At 42.3% G+C, this 13091-nt stretch overlaps 1 protein-coding gene across 7 annotated transcripts in view; it reads right to left on the bottom strand.

The window, feature by feature from the left end:
• Positions 1-3511, bottom strand: part of LOC134227418 (calcium/calmodulin-dependent protein kinase type 1G) — a 65725-nt gene extending 62214 nt beyond the window's left edge. For 2 of the 7 annotated variants that reach the window (XM_062708902.1, XM_062708904.1), the window contains exons 1-2: positions 3129-3511; positions 1904-2137 (exon numbers count right to left, since the gene is read on the bottom strand). In XM_062708902.1, coding sequence (XP_062564886.1) covers positions 1904-1937 — 34 coding nt within the window. In that variant the 5' untranslated portion in view covers positions 1938-2137; positions 3129-3511. Of the gene's footprint in view, positions 1-1903; positions 2165-3128 lie in introns of all 7 variants that reach the window. The other 5 variants (XM_062708907.1, XM_062708908.1, XM_062708903.1 and 2 more) reach the window with 4 other exon arrangements.
• Positions 3512-13091: the final 9580 nt, after the last annotated feature.

Raw genomic sequence — 13091 nt, 5'->3', positions numbered from 1 at the left:
CACTTAATTGTATCTTGACTTCAGTCGAGTCAATTACGAGACACTGAAGACGGCCTTACTGTTGAGGTCGAAAAACGTATCCGTCAAGATACAATTAAGTGGTGGAATTTAAATGGGATTGTACAAACTCGTCTTATGACAAGTGAAAAATCCAATATAACTGTTAAAACTTTTTTATTTTTTAAGTTTTCAAGTCACAATAGCCACCAAACGGCGTATTTTAATATTATCTAAAACTTTCTAGAACATGCAAATAATGTAGGAATGAAAATAAAAAAGATATGACGAAAAACCCATTTTAGGGGGGTTGTCTGCATAAAACGTAAAAAATCTCCAAAAGTAACGGAATTACGAACTTGGTGTCTTCGACAAAGTTTTTCAGGAGAACTTTTGCTACAACTTTTATGAAGAATTAAACCTTATATGTTGTGAAGTGGAAAAAATAAATTTTTCATCTCACTTTTAGGGGGATTGATCAGTAAGCTGAATACCTCCAAAAAAGCGCATTAACTTACTGATTAAATGTCTCGAAGACACCATTACGCTAAATTGCATAATAAAGGTACTATTAAATAAACGCGCTCAAAACACGATTTTAGCCATCGTGCATTGTGCAGGGTTTCCAACAACTTTGGGGGAAGGCCCTTATGAATATACCGTGAAGTCTGCGATGTACTTAACTCAGTAGTACATTGCGAGTAAAGGCGGAGATGGCGAGTTCAATTCTTGATCCCTTCTAGGATGTTTTCGGGTTGAAACTTTTTCGACACTCTTGGCATAGTATATCCATTGCCATTGTGTGGCAACAAGATACATGCTCATGCGATATCGGGCATATAACAGTTTTTTTTTCAAACAATAACTGAGGAAATGCTAATACAATACTAAGTTGATAAGCAGGTCAGTTCCAGTTGGAATATAGAGCCATAGAGGAAGAAGAAGAAGAAGAAGAAGAAGAAGAAATAAAAGAAGTAGAATAAGTAGGGTAACTGTACCAGTTTTGGCTATGTTCCTAATTTGGCCAGTTTCTCACTTAACTCCGAAATTAAAGCAACTTCCGAGGGTTTCATTAGCTGTAACAGGAGATATATCCCTTACGCTTCTTCGCTGTGGAAACTGATCGACAGTTTTTGAAAAATATGCATTTTTCATGGTTGGCCAAATTAAGCACTAAGGTGACCAAAACCGGTACACTTCCCCTAGTAGAAGAAGAAAAAGAACATTACATCGCCAGTACTCCAAGTCCCTAGGAAGGCGTATAGGAAACCCACAAGCATCAGAGACGCTCTTGCAGACGATACCGCCAGTACCAACGCCCTCATCTGCTTTCTGAAAGCTGGAGGCCTATATCGTCACATCTAGACACATCCTTCCTTCAGGTCACCCGAGTAGTATTTCGGAACCCAGTAATGACCTACATTATTCAAAATATTTTCTTTTTGTCTTTATTAGCGAGACTTTCAGCGCTAGGCTGGCTCATCTGGTCTATTCAAAATAGTCAGCTGCGCCCATTCCCAATTTTAATGTTTTCAGTGTTAAGGCTATCTGTTTTGTTTTCTTTTTTTAATTTGTCGTTCAAACTTGTAGCTATTGTTCTAAAACCCTGCTTACGGAAAGTCTCTGCGTTGGACCTGAGCGGTTTCTTTGACCCCCTCCCCTTGCCTTTCTGGTCTCGACATCACCATGATAAGTGAAGAATTGACTATCAAAGTGAAAACCCCATACTGAAAAAAAGACCCAATAATTGCAATAATACCGTTGTCCATCAAAGGAACTCCACCATTTCTAAAAACCTGTCGTTGTTGTCTGCTTTAGCGTTTACCATCATCGCTTAATTATATATGTAGGTAGGTCACCGAAAATATAAAACAGAGGCCAGTAAGTCTGCTTAGTAAGTACTTACCACCAACGGGATCGCTTTCGTCCACGTGAATCATTTCTGCGTTTGCTGTTTACTGTGTTTTGAGTTGAACCAAATCCCTGTTATGTGGGATGAAACCGAAAGCTGCTGCTGCTGCTGCTTCTGCCCGTTGAATATTATTTACGCTGATCAATGTATATCGAACAGATCACATGCAAGACTGAAGCTATCACTTCACTTCCGGTTCAATTCGATTAGATCTGGCGTCAGTAGGAACTGTCGGATGAAACTGTATATGTAGACCTTCCGGGTTCGGGTAGGAAGTAGATGAATCAACAATTTCGCAAACCTTTGACGATAACAATATTTTTGGCCACGTTTCGTTAATTTTAGTAAAGCTACAGATCATTTCGCATGACTACATATTTTTGGAAATAAAAACAACGGAAAACGACTGCCTTGGAAGTATATTGGACATACTTTTGCACAGAAAAATAAATACAACATCGACAGACCAAAATGTACAACTAGACACATGCCCGCTCCCGTCATCCCGTTTTCAAACACAACAAAAATTCCTTTGGTGTTATTTCGGTGAGCCCCATCAATGGCTGGCAGTCACCACACTTGGCATGATCAGTTAGTCTCAGGCGCTATTTGGCGACTTTGAATTTCATTTCTGGGTGATGTAACCACCACCAGTCGTCAAGCTAATCACACTGTTTTCATTTCCTGAGCTCGATGGTATCACGACCTCTCAAACGGATTAAAGATCATTTCTCATTTATAGGCCAACTGCGCAGCGGAGTCATCGAGGAATGAAAAAATAAAGCAATAATCTTGTGAGCTGCGGTGCTCCCGGATTGAACGGATTGAGGTTTCTTCATTGTCCTAAGACGAGGCGAGATCGTAACGTGGCCTGCTGCGTTTTAAAATCTCTACTTCAATCGTTCTTTCTTCTCAGATTTTTGTCTATATTGCGCTTGCCGTTGCTGATACAAATTCCTCACAACAGGCGCAAACGAAGATGTGATGAGAAAATAAGCGTTTGCGAAATTGGTGAATTCCTCTACTCTACTTCTACCCTGTTACTGTATGCGTGTGCACGTGCGCTGTACCGACTCAAAGTGTGCACATTTTTCACGCAATTTTCCTATTTTCTCACAATCACAACAGAGTTTGGTCTACAACCACCATGAAAATATTATTTCATTTATTGCTCGAAAAAATGTGCAACTGCTCCTTCTCTTCAAAATATATTACGCACTTTCCACTTTATGGAATTCCACTTTCTTCGGATGGCTGCTACACTTGTTCACTGATCGCAATGTTGCCCACGAATTTTTAGATTTCTCCCTTTATCAATGTTGTGGCAAATATGATTTTTCCAAAACGAGAAGCAGAAATTTTCTTGGTTCTTTCTCTTTCTCGCTCGCTAGATCACACGTATTCTGCACAAAATATGATTCTTATTCGTTATTCCCCGCTATCTTCCACCGTCGAAACTCGCGAACGTCTTATGCTGTCTCGCGCTAGTTCTCTGGCTGCTGTGGTTTACGTCCGCCAGGCAACAATATCGAATGATCACTGACTGGCTCGCTGGTCGATCGTGGGAAGCCGTGCTGCTGTGGATCTCCCGACCGAGACTTTTCACTCAGCGAAGGAAAAGCTACCGATGTACATCCTTGGTCAGCGTGGCGCAGAGCTCTCCTCTTTTCATCTTCAATCTAGTAAGCGCAGCAGGCGAGCTACGCGTTTTTTTTTGCGGGAAGAAAATGAGTGATCTGCTGTGAATGAATTTCTGTTCATGAATGTGTTCGGCGGTGCAAAATACGAGCTACCACGCTGCTCCATGGAGGAGAGAGAACATTTAGAAATAGCTCCCATTCATACCGGTCGATTGAATTCTGTTTATGGAAGAAGCGGCCATTCATAAAAGCATCTCTTAATTATTTATATTTTGGGATTTTGGATTTGAAAGCTTTTCATAATCGGCTAACAGTTTTGCACTCAATTAAGCGAATATTGTTCATTATTAGGTCTGTTAGCTTATTTGGACAAACGTTGAAATGTACTTTAAGTTGATTCTATGTTTGAAGGTATTGTATTGTGTTTTTATTATAGATACATAGGGTAAGATGGTATAATGTGCCCCCCTCCCTGGCCAAAATGCCCCCTTTTGATACGAGTGTAGAAGTATTTTTGAAAAACATAATGGAAAAAAGCAAAATTCAAAAAATTAAATATTTGATGTAACTTCCCATGTTTGGTTGCTCAACATTATAAAGCGAGCTCCTATACTGTCCGCAAACCTTGTACTGGAGCACTCAGCACAAATTAACTTTTCTCAGTGGCTAATAGAATATAAAATTGCTTTAATCTTCGAAAATGTAACATGTAATACCGTCTAGGGTTACTTGCAGCTTCGGGCTTGTTCATCTCTTACGTTATGTTTACCTTTCATTTCAAGCTTTAGAAAATTACAATTTTGTTTATATCCGGTAGCTGTGAGCTCGTATTTCTTTTCGTTTGGAATTCGTACTATGTAAATGGGAAATATTTTCGATTGGCAGAGCAATACTGCAGATAGGTACTATCAAATATAGTCCACTTCGTGAATCCCCATAAATTAGGCAAGAGACAGCACATTCACACCATCTTGCGTCACAAAAGGTAACTGACGACGCCTGAAAACGATATCCAAGGGGTGCGATAATTGCAAAAATTACACCATTTTCACAATTTTTGAAAATTTGAATTACTTTTTAAAAATTTTATGTTTGAACTCAGATATCAAAAAGGGGACATGGGATTATTTCTAGCATATTATTTCGAAATGATATACTGCATATTAAATCATAAGTTTAAGCACCCCTCGAAAGGTCTCTTCAATACATTGCTTGCCTTTTGTGACACCGCTGCGCTACTGCGTTGTCTCGTCAAATCAGCCGAGTGGATTATATTGGTAATAGAGTATGTTTGGTACTATTTATTGTAAAAACCACTTATCAGTTTGAAAAGAAGATTATTTAGAGATTTTCAGTGTCGTAAGATAAGTTTGTACTACTATCACATTTAATTCCACCACTTGTTTGTAACTTTTCAGATACGTATTACGACCACTTTGAAATACGTATCTATAAAGCTACGTTCAAGTGGTAGAATTGGATGAGATAACTCGTACTAACTCGTCTTGTTACAAAAGATTACGATGTATATGAAGTACTAGTCGACCCGGCAGACGTTGTCCTGCATAGTAGGCGAAAATGCGCATTCTGAACTGCCCATGCAAAGTTCGCATAGAAATCACAATTTAAGTTATTCACGGTTTGCTCAACTTTACTCGTCATTTTCCCATTAGGAAATATCATATAAACCCGTCGGAAACTTTAACGAATGTTTCTGCTGAAGAAATGAAAAATCCATCCAGCCGTTTTCGAGTTATGCGGATACGAACACAGACCATTTCATTTTTATATATAAGATATATAAGATTGAGACTAGGTCGTATTTTAATTATATTATATCATGATAGTTATTTCTGCTCCAGATGTTTTTAAAGATAATTCCAGATTTCTTGAAGGTACCATCGCTTCTTAATTTTGGTTATTTCGTTATAGGTGTTTACACATACCGACAGGAAAATGTAGGGGAAATCAATATTTTTACCCCCAAACATGTTAATTGCTAGCTGAGATTCTGATAGAACTTTAGTGTTCTTGAAAATGGTACAGTTGCTCCATCCCCAGGTACTCAGTCACAGTCTCAATCATTTAGAAGTAGGTACTAGTCTTTCATTTTTTTTCTTCTAGATTCAATGAAATCTGTAAACGACATTAAATTACAAGCGACATAGAATATGAACTCTCAGAAAGACAAACTAACGAAAGGAAACATATTATGGCTTACTTTATGTATAGAGACACACATGGGAATCTTCTCACGACAAAAGGTCGAAATGGAAAAAAGGTCCAAAGGACAAAAGTTGAATTTAAAACAAATTGATAATAAGTTGGGTGTTTTCCTAACGAATTTGCTTAAAAGATGACTTAATAGGGGCCCCGGGCCTCCACAAATCTAATGTACCAAAACCAACATTTTTTGTACATTTTGGGGCCTCAACAAGCTGTTGGCCCCGGGGCCCCTTCCGGCTAAATCTGGCCCTGTATTAATCTTTGCTTTTTTCTAGCTCTGCCAAAAATCTGGAAAAAATAGTTGCGGAGTTTTTCACTACCATGCGATGTTGGTGTAGACCGTACAGTAGTGGAAACTATAGTGATTCCCGCAAGAAATTGCCGCACATGTGATTTTCTAAACAGCGTTGCAACCTTGCAAAGTATCCCGCTTTTGAATACCTACATACCTACACGCACTGATAAATAGGGGGCCTGCTCCTTAAATTCATATCATGCACCCAAATCATTCACTCATTCATTTATTTATTTAGTTTACATCTAAACAGATAATACTGAATCAACAATTTGACGCCACAATACACGGTTCGAGGCCACATCTCTCCATCCTCCAATGCGCCCCACGCTGTCCGGCATTCTTGCAACAGTTGCTGTCCGGCATTCTTGCAACATGTTGTAAGACAGTTCCCGTACGTAATGTCCCCCAAAACCCAGAGTCTGCTTACGGTGGAATTACAGCGACTGTTAGATGCCGGAATCATAGAGCCTAGCAATTCCGACTGGTCTCTCAACTGCGTCCCCGTCATAAAACCTAATAAGGTACGATTATGTCTCGATGCGCGAAAAATAAACGAGCGCACAGTACGCGACGCGTATCCATTACCACATCCTTGCCGTATACTTGGTCAGCTTCCAAAGGCCAAATATCTGTCGACTATCGACCTTTCAGAAGCTTTCCTCCAAGTGCCTCTGGCCCCGTCGTCTAGAAAATACACTGCGTTTTGCGTACAAGGTAAGGGCCTCTTCCAATATACGCGTATGCCCTTTGGCCTCGTAAACAGCCCGGCCACATTGGCCAGATTAATGGACAAAGTACTTGGTCACGGGATACAAGAGCCTCATGTCTTCGTATACCTCGACGACATCATCGTGGTTACGGAGACGTTCGAGCAGCATATACAGCTGCTACGTGAAATTGCTCGAAGATTGCTTGAGGCCAACTTGAGTATAAACCTCGAAAAATCAAAGTTCGGTGTGTCTGAGATCCAGTTTTTGGGTTATTTGCTGAACACGGATGGTCTCCGTACAAACCCGGATAAGATACGACCAATTGTAGAATACGAGAGGCCCACTTCCGTCACCAAGCTTAGAAGATTTTTGGGGATGGCCAACTATTATCGTCGGTTCATCCCCAACTTCAGCGGTATTACAGCTGGTCTCACCGAACTCCTCAAAACAAAAACGAAAATTCTTCGCTGGACCGAGGATGCAGAAAAATCTTTCTGTGAAATTAAAGAGTATCTAGTATCCGCTCCAATCTTGGGTAGTCCTGATTTTTCTAAAGAATTCACTATCCAAACGGATGCCAGCGACGTGGCGGTAGCTGGCATCCTGACGCAACAGCATCAAGATGGGGAAAAGGTTATCTCATATTATAGTCACAAATTGACTACACCACAGAGGAACTACCACGCGGCAGAAAAAGAAGCGTTGGCCGCCTTGTTGGCCATAGACGCTTTCCGTGGTTACATAGAGGGATACCATTTTACCATCATCACAGATTCATCCGCCTTAACTCACATTTTACACTCGAAGTGGAAGGTAGGGTCACGTTGCAGTAGATGGAGCTTGGATCTACAGCAGTACGACATGACCGTCGTACATAGAAAGGGGAAGGATAATGTTGTACCAGACGCCCTATCACGTAGTACTGCTGTGATCCAAAACCCAACGGCAACGTGGCACTCTACCCTCGTACAGAAGGTGTCGGACAATCCTGATAACTATGTGGATTTTAAGTTGAGCGATGGTCGTTTGTATAAATTTGTGACGGCTAAAAACGAACCGTTTGATAGTCGCTTTGAATGGAAGCATGTCCCCCGTTCTGAAGAAATTCCGGGAATTTTGAAGAAGAACCATGACGATTGCTTCCATTTGGGGTACGATAAAACACTGGCCCGTATACGTACCCGGTTCTATTGGCCAAAAATGGGAACCGATATCAGGAAATATATTCAAGCTTGTCAAACCTGTAAAGAGGTGAAGCCCCCTTACGTTCCGGTTGCTCCGGCTATGGGGAAAATGCGTGTTGCGTGTTGCGTGGCAGATAATCTCTATAGATTTTGTGGGACCTCTTCCTCGCAGTCGAAAAGCTAACCAACACATACTGGTTGTAGCCGACCTGTTCTCCAAATGGGTTTTAATCCAACCTGTGAGGAAACTGGATAGCTCAGCCATGTGTGCGATTCTCAGAGACCAGTGGTTTTATAGGAATTCCGTTCCCGAAGTTGTAATATCCGACAACGGAAGCACTTTTACTTCGAAGGAATTCAAAAATCTTCTGGATCACTTCGGAATCGCACACTGGCTGAACTCCCGGTACCACTCACAGGCAAATCCAGTTGAGCATGTTAACCGCACCATCAACGCGGCTATACGTACGTATGCCAAGAATGATCAGCGGTCATGGGACTCAAAAATCCCTGAAATTGAAGTGATACTTAACACGACCATTCACTCATCCACTGGATTTACTCCTTACTATATAACACACGGTCAAGAACTGTCCGAAAGAGGGTCTGATCATCAGCTTCATCGACACGATAAATTATTATCCGAAGTGGAACATCAAGAGCAACGAAAACAAATGTTCAAACATATTTACGACATCGTCCAAAGCAACTTAGCAAAGGCTCACAAGAATTCCAAAAACCAATACAATTTACGACACAACCGATTCTCAAAATCATTCACCTGGGACAACTTGTATATCGCAAGAATATGAAGCTGTCTAATGCAGCCGAACATTACAATGCAAAATATGCAGCTCAGTATCTTCCTTGCAAAGTTAAGAAGAAAATAGGCACTTCTTCATACGATCTAGAAGATCTGTCGGGAAAATCTCTCGGAATATGGCCAGCAGCATTATTAAAACCCGCATGAAGTAACAAAATCACTATCACAGAGATACTTTATTCTCTTCAGTATGTACACAATTATCGTTCTTCGTAAAAATAACTCCCGGATTGACCCTGAGGTTAGATTAAATTAAATATTAACTTTCAATGTCCTGCCCATCGTACCCTTTCGGCTTCTGGATACTGGGTTCGCCTTAGAGCTGGGCGAACTCGTGGGTCATTCTTCGCCGCCACGCACCGTCTTCTTGCACGCCGCCAAAGATGGTCCTAAGACCCGTCTCTCGAATACTTACATGACACATTTGGTGCGGTGGCGAATCTTTTTTGACCGTAGTAGGCCAGACTTCCACAGATGACGCGTCTTCGTATTTCACGAATAACATTGTTAGCAGCCGTTAGCAAGGATCCAAGGTAGACGAATTCCTCGACCACCTCGAAGGTATCCCCATCTATCGTAACACTGCTTCCCAGGCGAGTTCTGTCACGCTTGGTTCCGCCCACAAGCATGTACTTTGTGTTTGATGCATTCACCACTAGTCCAACTTTTGTTGCTTCACGTTTCAGGCGGGTGTACAGTTCTGCCCCCTTTGCAAATGATCGGCCGACAATGTCCATGTCATCCGCGAAACAAATAAATTGACTGGATCTGTTGAAAATCGTACCCCGGCTATTACACACGGCTCTCTCTCTAGCGCAATGTCTTAGTCCCCGGCGCGATTCGAACGAACTGGAGTGTTCGCCCGAAATCTTCACACAGTTTTGCACACCATCCACCGTTGCTTTGATCAGTCTGGTAAGCTTCCCAGGGAAGCTGTTCTCGTCCATAATTTTCCATAGCTCTACGCGGTCTATACTGTCGTATGCCGCCTTGAAATCTACGAACAGATGGTGCGTTGGGACCTGGTATTCACGGCATTTTTGAAGGATTTGCCGTACAGTAAAGATCTGGTCCGTTGGCGAGCGGCCGTCAACGAAGCCGGCTTGATAACTTCCCACGAACTCATTCACTAATGGTGATAGACCGTCGGAAGATGATCTGGGATATCACTTTGTAGGCGGCATTAAGGATAGTGCTCGCTCGAAAGTTCTCACACTCCAGCTGGTGGCCTTTCTTGTAGATGGGGCATATAACCCCTTCCTTCCACTCATCCGGTAGCTGTTCTGTTTGTGCAGGCAAGTGGTCAGCTTTTCCGGGTCCATCTTGATGAGCTCAGCTCCAATGCCATCCTTACCAGCTGATTTATTGGTCTTTAGCTGTTGTTTGGAGAAGCCCTCCTTGTTGGCCAGATAAGGGAACCCCCTCACGAAGAATAAAACAAAATACTAGAGTTCCCTCTCTACACCACGGCAGGCTACTGACTGATACTTCTGCCAGTAGCTGCAGTTCTCTTTATTCAACAATAGGTATCTACAATACATCCATAACAATATTCCTTAATCTACCCAAGAGCAACTACAACCAACTGGCGCCCGCTTCCTATCCATCTTCGATCCACAGCGAAGTGGCGCACACTACCTGATATTCCAACACTCCTTAGCCGTGCGGTAAGACGCACGGCTACAAAGCATGATATACGAATGCAAAAATGGTAACTTGCCTTAGAAACCTTCCAGCTAATAACTGTGGAAGTGCTTAATGAACACTAAGCTGCGAGGCGGCTCTGTCCCAGTGTGGGGATGTAATGCCAATAAGAAGAAAGAAGAAGCTGTTGTTTTGGCATCCGTAACTTCCCTCAGGGTGGGGTTGGCTTCCATCGTCCACTGAACTGACGTAGTCATCTCCTCCGCTGCCTTGACTTTCACTGCCTTTACTCTCAGCGCCATTCAGATGTTCCTCGTAGTGCTGCTTCCACCTTTCGATCCCCACACGTTCGTCCGTCAAGATGCTCCCGGCACATTTCGGCTCGGCACCGGCACATTTTTTCCTTATCCCGGCACATTTCGGCTCGCGGCACGTAGCCTTTGCGGGATGCGTTGAGCTTCTGATAGAACTTGCGTGTTTCTTGAGAACGGCACAGCTGTTCCATCTCCTCGCACTCCTCCTGAAAAAGGCGGGTCTGGTGTCTCCGCTTCCGTCAATAACGTTCGGCCGGGTATCTTGCTGCAGCACGACCGCCCGCGCTGCGTCCTTCTCCTCTAGAATCTGCCTGCACTCTCAAACATTCCGTCGACTTCGTCCCACATACCGGACGTTGTTTTCCGCTGCGTCGTTAACGACTGCTTTGACTGTATTCCAGCAGTCTTCAAGAGGCTCACCCTTTTCCAACAACGCTGCCTCGAGATGCTGCGCGTATGCAGTAGCGACATCAGGTTGCTTCAGTCGCTCTAGGTCGTACGGCGGCGGTCGTCGGTACCGAACATTGTTGATGACGGATAGTTTTGGGCGGAGTTTAACCATCACTAGATAGTGGTCAGAGTCGATGTCGGAGAAGTGCCATCCATCAATCAGAGCGTGGAAGGCTGTGTTGGAAGTAGGTGCTGCGAATGGCCATATTCTTGAAGGCGGTCAAATCAATTAGTCGTAGGACGTTTTCGTTCGTCACCCGGTGAGCGCTGAACTTCGCAATAGTCGGTCTAAACTCTTCCTCTTGGCCAATCTAAGCGTTCAAATCTCCTATGATGATTTTGACGTCGTGGTTTGGGCAGCTGTCGTACTCACGTTCCAGCTGCGCTTAGAATGCGTCCTTATCATCATCAGTGCTTCCGGAGTGTGGGCTGTGGACGTTGATTATGCTGAAGTTGAAACCCCGGCCTTTGGTCCATGGGCGTAGCCAGGATTTCGAGAAGGGGGGGGGGCAAACTTTTTTGGTCTTTCAAATCGTAGTTTTAAAGTAGTTTTATAAAAACACATGAATATTAACACATGAAACCAAATCGAAACAATAATGGATTTAAAAATGCGTGATTTATTGCTCATCAGATATTTTTAAATAAAGTGAGAAAAACATTAACGAACTTAGTATTCAGAAAGAATATAAAATCGGCTATAACAATTATTATAAAAACCCTGCATTCTTCCATAAGTTTAAGAAAACTAGAACCATACATCTGAATTTCTAAACAAATCCTCCTCCCCTATAAAATAGGCAGAAAAATCAATATGCAAGCTTTCTCCAGGAATTCCTTCGATAATTGCTCCTGGCATTCTATCCGAAATTCTATCAGGGATTCTTTAGGAATGCCTTCAGCAACTTCTTCGGCAGTGTCTTCAGGAATTCCACCATACATTTTGCCAGGAATTGATCCGAAAATTCCACCATTATTTACTTCAAGAAAATCTTCACGAACTTCTTTATAAGTTCTGCAGAATTCCCTGCAATAATTCAAATTATTTCGTGCTGTTTCCCATAGTTTTAAGAATAAGAATATTCCGTGGAAATTCCGCAGAATTGCCAGTAAACATTCCTGAGAATTTCACGAAAAATCTTCGAATTTCTTGTGTAAATTCCATAAAATTTTCCGAAAATGAAATCAACAATGGAATTTTCGGAGGAAATCCTAGATTAATTCGCAATGAAATCCTGAAAGAATTCCGGTGGAAACTTCAAGATTTCCACTGGGAGATCCTCCAGGAGTTTCTCCGAAAATTTCTCCTGGAATTCTTCCAGGAGTTCAACCGGCATTTCCACCAAGAATTTCTCTAGGATTTCCTTCGAATTATTCCAGTAGTTCTATCGGCAGTTCTGAAAATTCTTCCGGGAATTTCGGCAGAATTGGAATTTATTTAGGCTTCTTCAGGAATTTATATAGATTTTCCACCAGAAGCTCCTCCGAGAATTTCTCTGCGAGCTCCTCCGGGAATTCTCCGGGAGGTCCTCTGATGATGATGATGGTCCAGCTACAAACCCCAACAAAGGTTTCAGCTAGACGAGATTTGTCTATAAGATGAATTCTCTTGTTTCCGAGAATGCTTCTGGTAGTTTCCCCGGGGTTTCTTTGAAAATTATCCCGGGAGTTTCTTCAGAAATTCTTCCAGAAAATTCATTTGAGAGTTCTTCCGGGAATTCCACCAGTAATTCATCCGGGAGTTTCTCCGGAAATTTCTCCGGGAGTTCCACCAGAAGCTATTCCAGGAAATTATTCAGGCTTTTTTCAGGAAATCATTTAGGCTTTCTTCAGAAATTAAGCTGGAAATTCCTCCCGAAGTTCTTCCGATAGTTTCTCTGGGAGCTCATCCGG

This window comes from Armigeres subalbatus, chromosome 3 (genome assembly GCF_024139115.2).
Source record: "Armigeres subalbatus isolate Guangzhou_Male chromosome 3, GZ_Asu_2, whole genome shotgun sequence".
NCBI lineage: Eukaryota > Metazoa > Arthropoda > Insecta > Diptera > Culicidae > Armigeres > Armigeres subalbatus.
The sequence above is the reverse complement of the archived record's forward strand: the minus strand, read 5'-3'. Positions and strand labels throughout refer to the sequence as shown.